Here is an 18,421-nt window from a genome sequence, read left to right as displayed (position 1 = left end):
AGTGTCGCTCACACAAGCCGCAGCACAAGTGACTGAGGGCCAGTCACAGGGCGAGCCATATGCAAGACAGAGAGTGACAGACACACACGAGAGCTTGGCGCATGCAAGATGCATGTTGCATGGGGCGTGCAACATGGCGGCGGTGGCAGGGAGGAGCGGACGGTTGTCGTCGTCTGTCGCCCGCCCGCTGCACGCCTGCCCGCTCGCCCACCCTGCCCGGGGAAGACCCCCCACCGGCCGCCCTTTTGTGCGCAACCACCACCCAGCCGCACACGCCCGCACACCCCAAGAAATGGAGTTTCGCCGCAAGGGCACGTCGCTCAAGGGCACCATCCAGCTCTTCTGTGCGCTCCTCTTCCTGTACGCCGCCTCCATCTTCTTTCGCGGTGAGGCGGGCTTCTTTCCGGACGACGCGGCGCACCGCGCCATCAAGGGCGCCGCGATCTTCCAGGAGGAGACGCAGCTTTCTAAGACGGTGCAGACGGTGGGCGGCACCCTCGTGGCGATCTCCGTCGCCGGCTCCATCGTCGCCTACCTCTCGCGCGAGCGCTGGATCACATTTCTTGTGCTCGTCTGCCTGTCGGCCTCGACGCTCACGCTCGCGCAGCTCACGCGCTCGCACGCGAGCTCGTGGAACGACGAGATGGAGGAGGGCCGCGCGGCGCGCTTCGAGCTGACGGACGAGGCGCGGTACGAGTACGGAGGCACCCCTGGCGAGTGGGCGCGGATGCGCGGTGCGGAGAGACCAGAGGAGAGTGGCGAGTCCCGGCGAGGAGGCGGCGAGGAGTCGCCCTTCTGCGAGGTAGGTGTGTACGAGCAGGAGTGGGCCTCGTGCGGCGGCGGGGGCCTCCACTCCCTCTCTGCGGTCCTCGAGCAGCTGGACAGCTCGCAGCGAGAGCAGCTGGCGCGGGGCTGGCTGGTGCAAGGCAGCGGGCGGGGCGGCCGGGCGGCGGCCGGAGGCGGCGAGGGCGGCGGCGAGGGCGGCGGCGGGGACGAGGGCTACGCGGTGTTTTGCCCGGCGGTCCCGCTGCTAGGCGATGCGGGAGGAGGAGGCGAGGCGGGAGGAGGAGGCGAGGCGGGAGGAGGAGGCACGAGCTTTGCTCGGCTGGTCAACGGGTACTGCCTCGCGCACCTCGGCGAGGGGTAGCCGAGAGGTAGGCGAGATCAGCCCGAGGCTGTGTTCTCTTCTCCTCCCCCCTCGCGCGCCTCGGCCAGATCTCGAGAGGGAGGGAGGCTCGAGGGAGGCGTGAAGGGCGCCTCTTCACAGCCTCGTCTTCACAGCCTCGTGTTCACAACGTGAAGGGCGCCTCTTCACAGCCTCGTCTTCACAGCCTCGTGTTCACAACGTGAAGGGCGCCTCTTCACAGCCTCGTCTTCACAGCCTCGTGTTCACAACGTGAAGGGCGCCTCTTCACAGCGTCGTGTTCACAGCCTCGTGGCGTGCTCAGGCTCGACGCGTCCGAGCGAGGCAGTGGACAGCGCCTGCTACGGCTCCAGCTGGTGGGAGGCCGGCGAGGCAAATGCGTCCGAGTGGGGCGGAGGCGCGGCGGGCGGAGGCGCGGCGGGCGGAGGCGCGGCGGGCGGAGGCGCGGCGGGCGGCGTGCCTGTGAGGAGCGCCTCTTCACGGCTCGGTGTGTGAGTAGGCGCCGCGCTGCTCGGGCCGGCCGAGGAGCCGCTCGACGCAAAGGCGCTCTTCTGCTTGTGCGAGCTGTCCCCGCCGTACCAGCGGCTGCTCGGCGAGGTCGACCTCGCGCTCGGCCAGCTCGGCGACACCTTCGTCTGGCTCGTGTGGGGGCCGGTCGCTATCGTGCTCTGGTTCTCGCTCTGCACGCAGGACCGGGACGAGTACTTTGACCCAGATTTACTATGACGATGTGCTCATGTATTTTACTCGTTCACCCCTCACCCGAACCAAAAAGGGCACCATCTGCAGCGAGGTGACGCGCGTGCCAGAGCGCTGCCCCCCAGAGGCAAAGGCCAGGGAGCATGAGCAGAGGGTCCCGCGCTTAAACGTTGTACCTTTTGGCCCGAGCCGCGAGCGCCCGGCGGCCCCCCGGCCGGCGTGTCCCTCGCGCACCTCGGTGTCCCTTCCCCCTCTCTGCACATAATGCGTAATATGGTGAATGACAACACCTCGCGGGGCTGTGCGAGGGAGAACATCGATTCGTTCGACGTCGGGCTTTTTTTCTCAACCGAAGCAAAATGGTGCGAACTCGCAGATCAAAGTCGGCTCAGAATGATACGCCGAGCGGAATTTTCACAGTTCCCCGCTCCGTTTGTAAAGGCGCGGATGCTGGGAGGCGGCGTCTTGGGTGTCGTGATGTGCTCCTTGTCCTTGTGCTCGACCAGCGACGCAGCCACGGCTTGAGGAAGGGCAAGGTTACGGGGTTGCGGTCGCGCGCCTCCTCGGAGGCAAGGTAGGCCATGGTCTTGGTAGCTGAAGACTGAAGAAGCTCGGCGCAGCGGACTTCATCGTCCTGCCGGTGCGCGGTGGTGCGGTCGCGCGCGTGGTGTTTTACTTACCGGGCGCGAGAGGCGGCGTTTCCCGCGAGCCGAGCACCGACCGCACCGAGGGCGTCGCGAGGGCGGCGAGGACGAGCTGCACATGTCGGCGTGCAGGTGCAGGCGGAGATATCACAGGCAGAGGCGAAAGAAATACAACCCGCGCCGCGCGCCGCTGCCGCCTCGAGCACCACCGAGGCCCACTGAGCACCGCTGAAGTCAGAGCGCGCTGCGCCGGATGTAGTCGAGCCCACCGCTGACCGCCGCCACCTGCGCGCGGTTGCACTCTTCGGCGGTTGATGTGACCGAATCAGGATAGACCTCGGTCGTCGTGGCGAAATCGGCGTCGGCGATACACGCGCATACCGCAACCTTCTTGAACGGGACCAGGATTACGCCCTCCTGGCTGACTGACTCGCCACATATCTCGCCGTTTGCGTCGGCCGGTGCGATGTGCGTCTCCTTTCGGACCGCATCGATGACCGCGGCCGCCCACCCGCCCTGAGGCCTCTCGCTGTCGCAGACGAGATAGAAGCCGTCGGGGATTTCGTCCTCCTCGAACGCGGTCCCATCGCGCGCGCATCGGGCGGGCGTGAACTCGGTGGCGTCGGTGTTGGTCGTCTCGTGCAGGTCGATGTGGCACTTCCACTTCTCGACGCCCAGCGATGCGACGAGCGCCGACGCCGCGTTGGCCTCGTCGCACGAGACCGCCGCGAGCGCGCCCCACGCGCGGTTGGGGTCGACCGCGTTTGGCGTCCACCGCTGGACGTTCTCGTATCCCCACGGACTGACGCACGGCAGCACGAGCAGGTTGAACGTGTCGGCGTAGTCGAGGGCTCGAGTCTCCAGAAAGAGGAGTGCGCCCTGCAGCCGACGCGGGGGTGGCGGTGGCAACCTGAAACGGTCTACACACTCGTGTGGGGCACACCTTGACGCCACTAGTCTCGTAGCCATGAACGCCGCCGGAGACCAAGCAGCAGGGCTTGCTTGCATCCCACTGCTTGCTCCTGACCGCGAAGAGCGAATAGCGATCATACAGCCTACCGTAAAGGACGACCTCAAACCTGTCTTCGAGGGCCATCACTCTGGAGACGACATCCTCCTCATACGACCGCTGTGTGCTCGATGCCCTCTGGTACCAACTCTTACGCTCAGACTCGCCCCACGGCTGCCCTGGCGTGCCGATGGGGTACGACAACACTGAAGGCGGCGGTCCTTTCGTGTTCAGGGCGGCCTCCGCTGCGGCAGGGTCGGCCTCCGCTGGCGGTGGCACGTCGTCGGTGCTCGCCTGGGCGCACGACGCACAAGCTCCCATGTATGGTGTGCGCAGTGGCCGGATGGACGCACGCCAACCACGCCGATTTTCTTTTTCCCGACTTCAAATTGTCGCGAAGGTTAAAATTCTTTTTGTGGGCGCCTAAACAACGAAGACTCAAAAGCGCTCACTCACGCGGCGGGATTGCTCAACCAGTCTTCGCGCGTGCCGCCTGTCGTTCGCTCGGGCGCCTTTTGGGCGTCGGGGTGGCGAGCAGGGGACGTAGCTCTGAGCGCCCAGCGACGCGTGCCGGATGGAGTCCGGCCGCGGGTGACTAGGGAAGTTCGCTCAGGATGTGTGGCAGCCACGTTGGCTGAGTGTCTTGTCTTGTGGTTCTGTGTGTCGCTCCTGTGTGACCGTCGTCGCCCGTCTTGCGTCCACCCATACCGCGTTGGTGTCCCAGTCGTTGGTCGGACTGTGTTTCGCCTTCCCATCAATCAATCAGTTGCTGTTGAGCGAGTAGGTGGTCGGCGCCCGCCAACTCCCAACGGCCATGGACAAAATAATTCACGAAGCCCCGAGGGAGTCTCCCAGGTTTGGTGCCGCACACACTAGCACAGAGACGGCCGCCCATGACCAGGCTCACTATCACGCGGCCGTCCGCCTGCGCACCCTCCTCACGCCGAGGCTGACTAGCGCCTGGTTGCACCTCTCCGCCTGCCTCTCCACCCCCTCCTCCGCCGTCTCTCGAGCGAGCGCCTGCAACGCCGCAACGCCGCCGACCCGGTGCCACTGCTCAGCGCACGCAGACGAGGAGGCTGCGAGGGCGAGGAGGGCGTTGATGCTGTCTCTGCGCCAGCCATCTTCCTCGGGCTGGTCGAGCCGCGAGAGCAGCAGCGAGAGGCAAGTGTCGTCAGCCGCGAGGTCGGGACAGGTGCTGGCCAGGTCCACAAGGGCAATGGCAGCAGCGAGCTTGCAGTCGTCCGAGGCGCCTGCCTCCTGCGTGAGAGAGGAGAGGACCGCCACACCGCCAGCCTCCACGACGCCCTCGTGCGTGCCAGACGCTACCTCAATCATGTTGACGAGCGCCCCTGCCGCACACTCCTTCTGCGCCTCATTCCCATCGCGAGCCAGCGCGATAAGGACCTCGATCCCGCCGGCCGCGGCTATCACGCTGTTGTCGGCGTTGATAGCGAGGTTCGCCAGCGCCCCTGCCGCACAATCCTTCTGCCCCTCAGTCCCGTGGCGAGCCAGCGCAATAAGCACCTCGATCCCGCCGGCAGCGGCGATCGCCACCTTGAGGTCGTCGTTGGCAGAACTTCCACAGCGCCGCCGCAGCCCCTTCTGCGCCCCATTCCCGTCGTGAGCCAGCGCGATTAGGACCTCGATGCCGCCGGCCGCAACAATCGCCACTCTGTCGTCGTCGACAGAGAGGTTCGCCAGCGCTCCCGCCGCATCCTCCTTCTGCCGCCGGCCGCGGCAATCGCCGCCGCCGCGTTGTCGTCGTTGATAGCGAGGTTAGCCCGCTTCTTCCTTCTGCGCCTCATTCCCGTCCTGAGCCAGCGCGACGAGGACCTCGACCCCGCCGGCCGCAGCGATCGCGCGACGAGGGCCCGCCGGCCGCAGCAATCGCCACCCTGCTCTCATCGTCGTCCCGGGCAAGCTCCTGAAGCGTTGCCGCGACGTCCGCCTTCTCGTCCTCGCCTTCAACACGCAAGAGAGCGACGAGCGCGTCCACCCGCCTGCCGCCGGCCTCCTCTCCCGACAGCCGCTTGAGCTCTCCGAGCGCAGCAGCTTGCAGCTCCGAGGAGGCATCGCCAGCGGTCTCCACCAGCCGCGCGAAGGCACCGCGCGGCGCGCAGATCAGGGACCACCGCTTGCACACGGCCGCGTGGCGCAGGCCCGTCTTCTCGAGCACGCACGGCGCAAGGTCTGGGTCCGCCAGGACGTCGGTCGCGACGGCGGGCGGAGGGCTGTGGTGGGCGAGGAGCGCCTCGGCCCTCCTGTTTGCAGCGGGGCTGTCCCGCATGGCGCCGGCGGTGATCTCAGGGCATCGGGCGGAAGAGCGGCGAGCCGCAGCTCGTAGCGGGCGGAGGCGAGCATTTCGCGGGAAGAATTTCCGTTTTTTTTCCGTAGAGGTGTATTCTTGGCAAACAAGAAAAGCTCACACAGAATCACAGCGGGAGGAAAGCGGCGAGTCGCAATTCCAGGGGTCGTTGTGGCGGGCCACCCTGTCCAGAAAGGCATGGATGCCAATCTGGGGTCTCTCGACCGAGTCTATGAAGCCCTGGCCGCCTCCCGGTGGTGGTGAAGGTTGAATAACCAAGCGACGGAGATGGTGCGGGGGTACGGGTGTTCCATCCATCCAGGGGGTCACGACACGCACCGACCCTTCACGAGCCGAAAGGCTGTGCCCGGGAAGGCACAGTAATCCGGGCACGTGTTGGGCGCCCATTCCGTTTGGGCTACTTCCCTCCCGCTCGCTTGGCATGAAGAAACTTGGAGCGCTTGGCGCTGCACTATCAAGGCCAAAGTTTTTCTCGCCGCGCGCGTTTTGCATGTCCCGCGTTCACTACGACAGCGCGGCGCGGCAACTCGCTTGGCTAGGGCAGCACGCGCGGCTCGCGGGCGTGAAGCTCTCCGCGGTCTCTCCGGCCGGCTCTGGCCTCGCCGCCGCCCGCGACCTCGCGGCGGGCGACGTGGCGCTCTCCGTCCCTCCGCAAGCGTGGCGGCCCTTCTCTGCGGCGGCGGCGCGGGAGGCGGCCGGCAACGCCGTCGCCACTCGCACGGACGCGTTTGCCGCCTCGCTCGGCGCCGGCGCCGCCCTCGCCGACGCCGCGCTGCTTGCCCTCGCCCTCGCCGCGCAGAGGCGGAGCGAGTCCTCGCCGTACGTGTCCGCGCTGCCGGTCCCGGACGTGCCTCTGCTCTGGCCGCCGCCGCTGCGAGACGCACTGCTCCGAGGGACCAGCGCCGGCCCTGCGTCAGTCTCTCAGGCGGCTCCGCCACAGCAGACACGCCCTCTCGGCACCGTCTCAGCACCGTCTCGGAGCTGTCTCAGGCGGCACTTTCCGACAGCGTGCACTCTGCCGCAGCGGGCGGCGGGGCGGCGGGCGGCGGCGGGGCGGGCGAGGAGCGGGCCGCATTCCGCTGGGCTCAGGCGGTTCTCCCATCACCGACACTTAGCCGGAGACCTAGCTGAGGGGTGGACAAGGTGGGTAGCTGCGCGTACCGTTGGGCGCAGGCGGTGCTTCTGAGCCGCGCCCACTCTGGCGACGGCAAGCCCCTCGCCCTCGTGCCTGGGATCGACCTCGTCAACCACGCGGGGGCCGCTAGATGCGGTGCAAGAAGCAGCTCGGAGGCAGCTCGGAGGCAGTTCAGAGACACTCCAATCTGCGAATGCTCGAAGAGTTATCTGAGACAGCCCTGAGACACGCTACCGGCAGATCTAGAGACGCTTCTCTGATCAGCTCCACGCTCTAACACGGCTGTGGTGCTCCCCGCCCGCTGTCGCGCAGGCGGGCGGTGCGGCGGGCGCGGCGGTGCGCTTCGACGGCGACAGCGGCTGCTTCGAGCTGGTGGCGCAGCGACGACACGCGGCGGGCGAGATCGAGCTGAGATCGAGCCGAGATCCAGCCGATCTAGCTTCACGCGGCGCTCGCAGCCCGCCCCAGCCTTCTCCGCGGTCCTGCCCAACTCTTGGCCGGGCGACTCTCGGATCCTGCGAGTACTCTGCCAGGCGAGCCGCTGCTGATCGACTACGGCTTGCGCGCGTCGCACAAGCTGCTGCGGCTCTACGGCTTCCTCGCGCCGCGCGACGAGGAGCCGACGGTCACCGGCGGCGAAGCAGGCGGGGGTGGCAGCGGCGTCGGTGGCGAGGGCGGAGGAGGAGGCGGCGGCGGAGGCGGGGGAGTTGGCGGCGTGTCGGGTGCGCCGCCGCCGCTCGGACAGCCAGCCACTGCCACACTTGGGAGCGGCTTCGGATCCGTCCCATAGGCGCTCCGCCGCCAGAGGCGGACGAGGTGGTCGTGCCGCTGCTGCCGAGCGTGGCGGAGATGGGAGGCGACGCGGACGAGTCGGCGAGGCAGATCGAGGAGGCACGCGCCGCCCTCGCCGCTTGCGGCTTGCGCGGCAGCTCGGTGCGGTTGGGCGTGAGCCCCGACGGGTCCGTCCTCCTGCCGGCACTCGCGTCGACAGCGCCCTCTGCCGCGGCGGCGGCGGCGCGACACGTGTTCCGCACCGCGCTGGAGGCGCAGCGGGAGCGGCAGAGGGAGGGCTCCGCCGCTTGTTTGGCCGTCGAGGGCATGGCGGAGATGGACGAGGCCGGCAACGCGGCGGCGCGTGGCCGCGCGAGGCTGTGCCTGCGATTGCACGAGCGGGAGGGGGCGGCCGTCGAGGAGGCGATCGCCGAGCTCGAACGCACAGCGAGCTGACCCATGGGTCTGGCCACACACCCAGACAGTGAGATAGACATTGACAGGAGAAGGCGCAAAAAAGAATTTTACCACCTCAAAAAAGAAAACAAGGCGTCTCCGGCCACCGCGCCATTACGCCGCAGCCGCCGGCCCGGCCCCTCTTCCCTGGCTCGAGCAGTGTTGCCGCTTGCTGCTGACCTAACACAGATGATGCGCACCTTTTGCGCTGGCGTCGTCGCCGGCGTCTCGCTCAGCTGGCTCTATCCACGGCTCCTTCGCCAGCTAAGCTTTGTGACGAGGCTCGTACGTGTGCGTGTCAGCTCGCGCGCCGCTCCGTCATTCTCGATAGAGCGATGCCTCTCGCGGGTCGCCCGTGCCAAGCGGCCTGCGCTACTGCGAGAGCTCCTGCCGCTGCTCAAGCTCGACGGGATGGTGCCGATGGCAGGCGGCACGCCGCACCGAACCACCTTCCCCGTCCGGGCATACCAGCTCGAGCTCGCCGACGGCGGCGTCGTCCGCATCGACGAGCCACAGCTCGTCGCCAAGGCGAAGCAAGACCGGGCCGGAGAGGCTGCACGCTGCTCGTGACGGAAGGGTTGATCGGCCCACAGGCGCAGCAGTACATGCACGACGTGACTCCGGGCGTGGGCACCGTCGGCTACCTGCCGCTCCTCGAGTGGGTGCGAGGACACATCGCAGAGCAGCACGCGCCGCCTTACCAGGGGTGGGAGTGCTGCGTGTGCACCGGCAACGCAGACGGCCACCCAGACGGGAAGCGCCGCTCCGGCCGCGATGCGCCTCTCTTCACGCCTCTAGCCGTGAACAGGCTTCCAGCGCGCGTGGGAGGCGCTGCTCGATCCAGGCGACGAGCTGTTGCTGCCCGTGTGTTAAGCTCGGCGGACTCTCGGCGAGATCTCGGCCGCGGCTCGGCGGCGTAGGCGACACGCTCCTCGTGTGCGAGCTCGACTTTAGCTTCTCGACCTCGCAGCTCGCCGCTTGGGCGGGAGGCCGCACCCTCTGCAGCGAGGCAGAGCACCCGAGGCTCAAGAGCACAAAGCCTGCCGACAGGTGGGCGGCCGCAGCCTCCGCCTCGAGCCGCTGCCCGTCGGACCGGAAGGAGTCGACGCCGCCGCGCTGCGCGCGCTGCTGGACGGGTCCAGATCCATCAGAAGAATTGACACACGGCAATGAGTATCGCGCGCTGCAGGACGGGTGGGCTCTCAGACTTGGGCCGTACCTCAGCCGTACCTCAGCCGTACCTCGGCCGTACCTCAGCCCTACCTCAGCCGTACCTCGGCCGTACCTCGGCTGCATCTCGGCCAAAGCTTGGCCGTATCCCAACCGTATCCCAGCCGTATCTCGCCTGTATCTCGCCTGTATCTCGCCTTCATCTCGCCTGCATCTCGCCTGCATCTCGCCAGGTGGGCGTGGCGCCGGCTGGGCGTCCGGCCGCCCAAGGCGCGCTTCGCAGCCTTCCACAACCTCTTCGAACCGTCTCGGAGCCTTCTCCAAGCCTTCTCGGAGCCTTCCCCGCAGGCGCTCTTCACCATCCCATCCTTCCACAACCCGACCACCGCCAGCGCGAGCCTCGCCGCGCTGCGGGCGGTGTACGCGGCTTGCGCGGCGCACGGCGTGGTCATCATCGAGGACGACCCATACCGCATGCTCGCCTTTGGCGGAGAGGCACTTCCTAGACACTTCCTAGACACTTCCTAGACACTTCAGAGGACGACCCATACCGCATGCTCGCCTTTGGCGGAGAGGCAGCTTCCTCGCCCCGCGGTCGACCGGCGTGAGCTCGGCCCAATCTCAACCTCGGGTGTATCTCCGCTAGGATCCCCTCGCCGCCGAGGACGCCGGCGCGGCGCTCCCCGGCACGGAGCGGGCTGGACTGCCCCCCTCCTTCCTGTCGGTGGACACCGACGGGCGAGTCGTGCGCTGCGACACCTTCTCAAAGTGAGCCCCGCCCCTCGCCCCTCGCCTCGGCCCGCGGCCGGTGATTCTCAGCGGTGGCGCTAACCCTCCCCCTCTCCCCCACCCCCCTTTGTCAGGTGGGTCTCGCCCGGCCTTCGCTGCGGCTTCGTCACCGCTCCGCGGCCGCTCATCGTCAAGCTCGCGCAGGGCGCCGGCCCCTCGCTCGGCGTCTCCTCGCCCGTGCAGGTCTTCCTCGTCGAGATGCTGCGGCGGTGGGGCCCCGCCGGGCTCCACCGGCATGTGCAGCGCGTGCAGGCGGGGCTGGCAGAGATGTGGCCGAGAGGAGGGGCCTAGAGTGGGAGAGGCCCTCTCGCAGGCGCGAAGGAGAGCCACGCCCGTGTCACACTTTGCAGCGTGGAGAGACCCTCGCCTTGCAGGCCTACCGCCCCAACCCCCTCCCCCTCTCTCCTCCGCCTGCTCAGGCGGCCTACCGCCGCCGCTGCGCGGTCGCGCTGACGGCGGCGGCCGAGCACTTGTCCGGCCTGGCGCGGTGGGAGGCGCCGCGCGGAGGCACGCTCCTTGGCGCGGGGCTGTGTCATAGTACATTAATCATGATGCATTACGTGTGTTGGCAGGCATGTTCCTCTGGCTCGAGCTGCTCGGCGTGCGCAGCTCGGCCGACCTCCTCGACGAGATGACGCGCGAGCGCGTGTGCGTCGTCCCGGGCGCCGACTACTCTTCTCGAGGGCACGAGGCGCCGCGGTAGGATGCATTTCATTGACTCATCCGCCTGTTCTGGGGTAGGCGCCTTCTTCTCGGCTCACGAGACGCCGCCCGACACGCCGTTCGTGCGCGTCTCGTTCGCGGCCGCCGAGGAGGAGGCGATGGTCGAGGGTTTCCGACGTTTGGGCAACGTGCTGCGGAGGCGGCGGGAGGCTGGGGCAGCACCAGCGCGCAGCGGTACGATGTAAGAGTCAGAGCGCGGAGCCGTCAAAATGGTTGTATCGCTTTGTTTTACGACTTTACGAGCGCGGGTGTGCTAGCGCGCGCGACCGCACACGCGCACACACCGTGTGCGTGGTCATTATTCGGTCTAGGCACAGCCCCACACACACGCCACACCGCTTGCGCTTCCGGCGCTTTTGCGTCCCAGTCAAGAGTGCGATCGTTCATCCCGCTGGCTGGGAATTCCCACACGCGCGTTCCATGGCCGCGGTCGCATCGCGAGCGAACCTCCGCTGCTGCGCGAGCACGTACGGGTACGCCACGGCCGAGAAGAGGTGGCGCGGCCGCGAGAAGGAGAGCACGGTAAAGCGCACGCCGTCGGTGCTGGCGTCGTGTGTCACGCAGACAGTCTCCTCGCCGGCGAGGACATGCCGCCGCGTCGTTCCCCAGGACACGCTGGACCGCCGCGCGCCGCACTCGCGTCGAAGCACGAGGTTCGTGTTTGTGAGCCAGACGCAGCCCCACTGCCGAGAGCACACCGCCAGCAGCTCCCGGTCTGTCGCACAGACACAGCGCGCGGTGAGCCACGTGTGCTCCAGGAGCTCGAGTCGCTGCAGTGCGTTGGCGGCGCGCTCATACGCCGGCCGGCCATGCCCAATGACCGTTTCGGCGCGGTTGACGTGCCAGCCTCTCGGGAGGCGCGGCGCGTCCAGGTCGGTGCTGCCATTGTACTTCGAGAGCGGTGCGGCTGCAGCGCGGAGAGCGTCCTCCTCGATGGCGAGCGGGCTGGGTCGGCCGACACGCACGGGCGGCATCCACAGGGCCACGCAGAGTGTGAGGAGCGGCGACAACGACATTGAAGCGCCCCGAAGAATCACACTGTATCAGCCCGCAGGGCACGGGACTGCGCGCACTGGCACTGCACCCTGGTAGTAGTATCTAGTGCGATCCAAGAATTCGAGGAGGCGCGTGTCCAAAAAAAGCCCATAAGTTTCTTTGCAAGGGTTGCCCGGCCGGGTTGCTGCGCAAATCTCGCGCTGCGCTAGGCTCAGAGAATAAAAATCTGTGCGTGGCGGCGAGCTGAGGGCCCAACTTCAGAATCGTGCTTTGAGTTGGGTTGTTTCGTGTTGGGTTGGGTTGTTGGCCGGGTTGGGTTGTTCCGTGAGGTTGGGTCGTCGGCGCGAATGGTGAGGTCTCGACCGCCGCCGCTCACGCCAGCGGACGGCCACCATCGGTGTTTTTGGCTTCGCCACCGTCCAAGGCGTGCGCCATGCGCTCGCCGGCATCGAGCGAGCAACGTGATCGACCGAGCGGCTTGCTGTGTGGACGCCTTCTTCTGGCTCTCGTCGAGAGCGTTTTGCGTCCCGGCGGGTGGGAGAATATGTGTCGTCTGATGTGTCACTGTGTGCGTCACATCGGTCTTGATAACAAGCACGGTCGATCCGTCGAAGCGATACACTCGTTCCTATCACGCTGGAAGGCTGGCACGGAGCTCTGTGCCGGCACACAGCAAGAGCCGTGCGGCAAGAAGAGCTCGATGGGGAGCGAGAACCGTCAGAGGTGCTCACCCAGGTTTCGGAAGTCCGCCTTGATGCGGTCAGTTCCCCCCAGGTTTGACCGCGCAGCTCGCAAGACTCGTCGAGCACTCGCAGCCTTTCTGCGCCTCTGACTCTGCAAGCTATGCGGGAAGAGCAGTTTATCCGCAATATATCGACGAGTTCGAGAGAGCCACAGGCTTTCGCTCGGGAGGGATTGAGTGCATCGCGACGGACTTCAGGTAACACCTGAAAATCTGACGGTTCTCGCTCCCCATCGAGCTCTTCTCTTGCCGCACGGCTCTTCTGTGTGCCGGCGCAGAGCTCCGTGCAAGCCTTCCAGCGTGATAGGAACGAGTGTATCGCTTTGACGGATCGACCGTGCTTGTTATCCACACCGATGTGACGTACACAGTGACACATCAGACGACACATATTCTCCCACCCGCCGGGACGCAAAACGCTCTCGACGAGAGCCAGAAGAAGGCGTCCACACAGCAAGCCGCTCGGTCGATCACGTTGCTCGCTCGATGCCGGCGAGCGCATGGCGCACGCCTTGGACGGTGGCGAAGCCAAAAACACCGATGGTGGCCGTCCGCTGGCGTGAGCGGCGGCGGTCGAGACCTCACCATTCGCGCCGACGACCCAACCTCACGGAACAACCCAACCCGGGCCAACAACCCAACCCAACCCAAAAAGCACGATTCTGAAGTTGGGCCCTCTCGCTGCCCCCCCCGAGACGGCTGACCACGTAGTGGCGTGTTTTGCGAGGTGACGAAGTGGCGGTGCGTGTGTGGCTTGAGGGTGGCGGGCGAGCGAACGCCACCCGCGAGCGTCGGGCTTTGGATGGCCGGGTGATCACTGGCGCAACGCTGCTGATGATGGCCCTTTCCCTGCGAACGCGCACCCCCCAGGGCTAGGGCTCTCTAGCCCGTAACCCGATGCCGATCATCCGGCCCGCTGGGTGCGCTTCTCAGCTCCCCGGCCCTGGATGTGAGGTTGATGACTGCACTCCAAGTGCTCCAAGTGCATGAGATACGAGTACTGTCCACTATGAAAGTGTGGACCGGCGTGAACAGCAGCTCCTGACCACGGCGCCGCAGCCGCAGCAGCAGCCTGCCGCAGATTGCTGCTGTTGTCTGCGCCGCGATCCGCCGCCGCGCCGCCGCGCCGCCGCCGCCTCCGGGTCCGGTCCGGCGCGGAGCGACGGGAAGCCCACAGAAACAAAGCCTCGCCGCCATGGGCATTCCGGCCTCGCTGCGCGCCCTCCTCGCTGGGCGGACGCCCGGCCCGGCGCTCACGGCCCTGCTCGACGCGCGACTCGCCGACCAGTTCACGCTGCTGACCTACGCCGCTCGGCGCGGGCAGGCCGATGCCGTGCAGCTGCTGCTCGAGAGCGGCGCGAGCGTGGGGGCGACGACGGGCTGCGGCTCCACGCCGCTGTTCATTGCGTGCCAGAAGGGCCAGCTCGAGTGCGCCCAGCTACTCCTCGAGGCGCGTGCGGCGGTCAACCAAGCCAACGGTGGCGGCGCCACGCCGCTGTTCATGGCGTGCCAGAACGGCCACCTCGAGTGCGTCCGGCTGCTTCTCGGCGCCTGCGCAGCGGTCAACCAAGCCGACGGTGGCGGCGCCACGCCGCTGTTCATTGCGTGCCAGAACGGCCACCTCGAGTGCGCCCAGCTGCTCCTCGGCGCCAGCGCGGCAGTCAACCAAGCCGAGGAGAATGGCGCCACGCCGCTGTTCATCGCGTGCCAGGAGGGCCAGCTCGACTGCGTCCAGCTGCTCCTCGAGGCCGGCTCGGCGGTCAATCCAGCCCTGAACAACGGCGGCACGCCCCTGCACGTTGCGTGCCAGGAGGGCCACCCCGCCGTCGTGCTCTGCCTGCTGCGGGCGGGCGCTGACACAGCGGCGCGCACCTCGCACGGGCGTACGGCGCTGCAGCTGGCCAAGGAGGAGGGCCACGCCGAGTGCGTCAAGGTCTTGTCTGAGGCGGCGGCGCGGCGCGAGGCGGCGGGCGCGGCGGCGGCGGCGGCGGGCCGAGCAGGGGCGGGCGGCGCTTCCTCGTGCGCGGCAGCGGCAGCTGTGGACGCGCCGCTGCTCGGCCAGCGAGTCGTGCTTGGTGGGCTCTCGGACCGCCCCGAGCTGAACGGCCAGCGCGGCATGGCGCAGAGTTTCAGGCTAGGGCGGTACGCTGTGGCGCTCGAGGGCAGCGGCGCGTGCGTGCGGGTGCGGCCGGGTAATCTGTCGCCGGCGGCGGCGGAGCGGGCGCCGAGCGGTGGCGCAGTCCCGGCCGAGATCGCGGAGAAGATGCGGCTGGCGGCGGCGGAGCTGACATCGAGCGATGCTGCCGAGATCGCGAAGGCAGCGGCCAGGGAGGCGGAGAGGGCAGCTGCGGCGGAGGCAGTCCCCGACGAGGTCGTGGGAGCGGCGCAGCGAGGCGAGGAGGACGCGGTGCTGGCGTGGCTCGACGGCGGTGGGCGGGTCGACGCGACGTACGAGAGAGACGCGGTGAGCGGCCTCACGCTGCTGATGAGCGCCGCCCGCTATGGCCACGAGCGGGTGGTCGACCTGCTGCTGCGGCACGGCGCGGGGGTCAACTTGCAGGGCAGCGACGGCGGCACCGCGCTGATGTGCGCCGCTTTCTTCAACCGCCCCGCCGTCGTGCTCCGCCTTCTGCGGGCGGGCGCAGACGTGGCGTGCTCTGCAGACGACGGCAGGACGGCGCTGCAGATTGCCAAGCACAAGGGCCACGCCGAAAGCGTGCGCGCCCTCGAGGAGCACGCGGCGGCCGAGGCGGCGGCGAAGGAGGCAATTGAGGCGGCGGCGCGGCGTACCGAGGCGGCGGCGAAGGAGGCGGCCAAGCGGGCGGCGGTCGAGGAGCGGCGGGCGGCGGTCGAGGAGCGGCGGGCGGCGGTCGCTGCCGCCGTCGAGGAGAAGCGGCGCGCCATCGCCGTCGAGACCGCGGCGAAGCTTGCCGCCAACCGCGCTGCGGCGGAGGCGGCGCAGCGAGCGAGGAAGGCGGAGCGCTCGTCGGCCGAGGCTGCGGAGCGAGAGGCGCAGAGGGAAGCGCTCGCGGTTCGCAAGGCGGACGAGGCGGCGGCGGCGCGGCAGAGGGAGGAAGCTGCGGAGAGGCGGAAGAGAGAGGCGGAGGCGAAGCGGCTCGTGCGGCTGGAGGAGCAGAAGGAGGCCAAGAAGGCGGCCAAGGAGAAGAGGAAGGCGCAGCGCAACGCGCCATCCGCCTTTGCGGTGGAGAAGGAGCGCGAGAAGCGCGCCGCGGCCAAGAAGGCGGAGGCGCTCGCAGCTGAGCTCGCGGCCGACGAGGCGCAAAACGCAGCCGAGGAGGAGGCGAGGCGCGAGCAGCTGGCAACGGTGCAGGCGGCGCAAGAGGAGAGCGCGAGGCTGGACGACGAGGCGAGGGCAGGCGCGACCGAGGCAGCCGAGGCGACTGCGGCTGCTTCGCCCCAAGGAGGCGGCCGAGGCGGCCGAGGCGGCCGAGGCGGCCGAGGCGGCCGAGGCGGCCGAGGCCGAGGCGGCCGAGGCGGGAAGGGAAGGGGGGCGGCAGCGGCGTCGGCGGAGCCGGCGGCGGCGGAGCAAGGGTCGTCCTCGCTGGCTGCAGAAGCGGCTTGCAAGGCGAGGGAGGCTATGGCCGAGGCAGCTCGTCAGCAGGCTGAGGCCGAGGCGGCGGCTATGGCGGCAGCGGAGGCGGAGGAGGTCGCAGCAGCTGAGGAGGCGGCGGTGCTTGCGACGGCGGCGGCGGCCATCGCTGCCGCCAAAGCGAGACGTTCGGATGCAGCTGCTGCGAAGGCCACGGCGCTGGCAGAGGCCAACGCCAAGGCGCGGGCAGCGACCGAGGCGGCAGAGGAGCACTCCCAGTACGTGTAGAGGAGGGTGAGCAAATGAACCATGTGGGGGCAGCGGCGCGGTTTAGGTTTCTTACAGATCAGTACAGAACCGCGTCTCCGCGGAATCGCTCCAGAAAGGCGTCAATCTTCCGTGACACAAAACAAACAAAACAGAGTGCAGCTTGATCATCAGCCTCTGACACACTGGGCAAATCGGCCGATTTCCAACCCGCTAAATCATCACGGCCCCGTAAGTGTCCCTTCGCGCGCGGTCAAAGGCTTCCCAGGGCCGGTCCATGACATGAACCGATAGACACAAGCAAAAAATCCGCACCTCTAAGCTTCTCGGGCACTCTGAGGCCCATACGGCGCCCCCGCCGGCGGGCCCCGGCGGAGGTCCGGCGCGGCGCTCCAAATCCGCACTTCGCGAGCTTCTACGGGCGTTCACGCGGCCTCTCCGCCTCGTGAGGCACACCCCACACCCACCACGAGTCCTGGGGCCGTGGGCGGACCTTTTGCCGCGGCGTCCGGAGCTTTGGTCGTCGAACATCGGCCGCCAACTAGGCCGTCGAGCGAACGTGTCCGGAGAGGCTCTCGGATGGGTCCGGCAGCGGTCCCATGGACCCAGAAGCTCGCCCCGGCGGAGCACTCACGGCTCGGCCCCCGCCCCTGGTCACCCAGACGTGCCCTTGGACAGGCGGAGGGGCTCGGATGACGACGTTGGCGCCCGCGACGACGCCCTCCCCGACGACGTCGCATCTCTGGCAGACTAGTACTCGCGTACTCGGGCGCGGCGGCGCGGATGATCACATGGTTTGGGACTCTGAGCGATGGCAGAGGCCTTTTACTGCAAGCGAGGACGCCCCGCGAGGCCCCGTTGGCCGGGAGTGGTGAGTGGGACCATAAACAAGCACTATATCCCGTACCGCGACCAGCCCACACACAGCCCAAACCGCTGCCAAACCGGCCCTGGTCACGCAGGCGGGGAGGCTGCCGGGGCGCCCAAACAGTCCCTCACGAACGCCACACGGGCCACCACGGCCCGTCCGGCGGCCCGAGTGCCGCCCCACACCCGCCCGACGCCCTCGGCCAGCCAGCGCCCACTCTGAGAGGCTTCACCGCCGCCAGCGCGCCGAGCGCGCCGCCCTCTCCTCGCGCCACACGGGCCCCTGGCCGCACGCCCGAGAGGCGGCCCATAATTTGAGTCGAGACGCGCCGCCGGCCAGCCAGCAGCTCGCCCGCCACCCGCAGAGTGCCGCCGCCGCCCCCAGCCCGCACTGGAGAGGCTCTCCCGGCCGCTAGCCGCTGTCGCGTCGCCCGGCGGCTGTGCTGGCAGCGTGGCGGTGAGGGCGGTGGGGGAGATGGCGGCGGCGGGCTGGGCGGTGGCGGTGAGGGAGGTGGCGGCGACGGGGGCGGGGGTGACGGTGGCGGCGGGCTCGGTGGCGGCGGCGAGGGCGGCGGCGGCGAGGGCGGCGGCGGTGAGGGCGGAGGGGGAGAGGGCGGGGGAGGGCTCGGCGGTGGCGGAGACGGGGGTGGTGGCGAGGGCGGCGGAGGCGAGGGCGGGGGCGGGCTCGGAGGCGGTGGTGACGGTGGTGGCGGCGAGGGCGGCGGTGGCGAGGGAGGCGGCGGCGATGGCGGGGGCGGGCTTGGGGGCGGAGGGCTGGGCGGTGGTGGTGATGGTGGCGGAGGGCTGGGCGGCGGCGGGGATGGTGGCGGAGGCGACGGCGGCGGCGGCGACGGCGGAGGCGGGCTTGGCGGGGGCGGGGAGGGCGGTGGTGGCGAGGGAGGTGGTGGCGATGGCGGCGGCGGTGATGGCGACGGCGGCGACGGAGGGGGCGGTGAGGGCGGCGGCGGAGAGGGAGGCGGCGGCGATGGCGGAGGCGGCGAGGGAGGAGGGGGTGAGGGCGGGGGCGCGGCTTGGTGGCGGAGGGCTCGGCGTCTGGGATGCACAAAAAGAATTTGCAGGGGAATATGGCGCTGTGCGCTGGTCTGTTCACAGCCTTGTTATTGAGAAGG

At 68.6% G+C, this 18,421-nt stretch overlaps 7 protein-coding genes across 7 annotated transcripts; 4 read left to right on the top strand and 3 right to left on the bottom strand.

Moving 5' to 3' along the window:
* Nucleotides 1-292: 292 nt before the first annotated feature.
* EMIHUDRAFT_103495 (hypothetical protein) lies at nucleotides 293-2,421 on the top strand (the record flags this gene model as incomplete). Its single annotated transcript, XM_005766806.1, has 3 exons — nucleotides 293-1,143; nucleotides 1,432-1,631; nucleotides 2,285-2,421. 3 exons carry the CDS (start codon nucleotides 293-295, stop codon nucleotides 2,419-2,421), a joined length of 1,188 nt encoding a protein of 395 aa, XP_005766863.1.
* Nucleotides 2,422-2,721: 300 nt separating this feature from the next.
* On the bottom strand, nucleotides 2,722-3,817 carry EMIHUDRAFT_211892 (hypothetical protein; the record flags this gene model as incomplete). Its single annotated transcript, XM_005766805.1, has 2 exons — nucleotides 2,722-3,366; nucleotides 3,431-3,817. 2 exons carry the CDS (start codon nucleotides 3,815-3,817, stop codon nucleotides 2,722-2,724), a joined length of 1,032 nt encoding a protein of 343 aa, XP_005766862.1.
* A 588-nt stretch (nucleotides 3,818-4,405) lies between these two features.
* On the bottom strand, nucleotides 4,406-4,838 carry EMIHUDRAFT_356664 (hypothetical protein; the record flags this gene model as incomplete). The annotated part of the gene is made up of 1 exon (XM_005766804.1): nucleotides 4,406-4,838. The coding sequence occupies exon 1, from the start codon at nucleotides 4,832-4,834 to the stop codon at nucleotides 4,406-4,408; it is 429 nt and encodes a 142-aa protein (XP_005766861.1). The 5' UTR covers nucleotides 4,835-4,838.
* A 1,477-nt stretch (nucleotides 4,839-6,315) lies between these two features.
* Nucleotides 6,316-8,187, top strand: EMIHUDRAFT_103494 (hypothetical protein; the record flags this gene model as incomplete). Its single annotated transcript, XM_005766803.1, has 5 exons — nucleotides 6,316-6,663; nucleotides 6,969-7,095; nucleotides 7,273-7,296; nucleotides 7,494-7,682; nucleotides 7,751-8,187. The coding sequence occupies 5 exons, from the start codon at nucleotides 6,316-6,318 to the stop codon at nucleotides 8,185-8,187; spliced, it is 1,125 nt and encodes a 374-aa protein (XP_005766860.1).
* Nucleotides 8,188-8,376: 189 nt separating this feature from the next.
* EMIHUDRAFT_103493 (Kynurenine/alpha-aminoadipate aminotransferase) lies at nucleotides 8,377-10,849 on the top strand (the record flags this gene model as incomplete). The annotated part of the gene is made up of 7 exons (XM_005766802.1): nucleotides 8,377-8,706; nucleotides 8,781-8,849; nucleotides 9,706-9,774; nucleotides 10,004-10,125; nucleotides 10,221-10,383; nucleotides 10,566-10,683; nucleotides 10,719-10,849. 7 exons carry the CDS (start codon nucleotides 8,377-8,379, stop codon nucleotides 10,847-10,849), a joined length of 1,002 nt encoding a protein of 333 aa, XP_005766859.1.
* A 403-nt stretch (nucleotides 10,850-11,252) lies between these two features.
* Nucleotides 11,253-11,885, bottom strand: EMIHUDRAFT_211888 (hypothetical protein; the record flags this gene model as incomplete). Its single annotated transcript, XM_005766801.1, has 1 exon — nucleotides 11,253-11,885. The coding sequence occupies one exon, from the start codon at nucleotides 11,883-11,885 to the stop codon at nucleotides 11,253-11,255; it is 633 nt and encodes a 210-aa protein (XP_005766858.1).
* A 1,619-nt stretch (nucleotides 11,886-13,504) lies between these two features.
* Nucleotides 13,505-16,515, top strand: EMIHUDRAFT_464561 (hypothetical protein; the record flags this gene model as incomplete). The annotated part of the gene is made up of 3 exons (XM_005766800.1): nucleotides 13,505-13,561; nucleotides 15,495-15,932; nucleotides 16,230-16,515. 3 exons carry the CDS (start codon nucleotides 13,505-13,507, stop codon nucleotides 16,443-16,445), a joined length of 711 nt encoding a protein of 236 aa, XP_005766857.1. The 3' UTR covers nucleotides 16,446-16,515.
* Between the last annotated feature and the right edge of the window lie 1,906 nt (nucleotides 16,516-18,421).

The sequence above is a fragment of the Emiliania huxleyi genome (genome assembly GCF_000372725.1).
Source record: "Emiliania huxleyi CCMP1516 unplaced genomic scaffold EMIHUscaffold_50, whole genome shotgun sequence".
NCBI classification, from domain to species: domain Eukaryota; phylum Haptophyta; order Isochrysidales; family Noelaerhabdaceae; genus Emiliania; species Emiliania huxleyi.
This window is presented reverse-complemented; position numbering and strand designations above follow the sequence as displayed.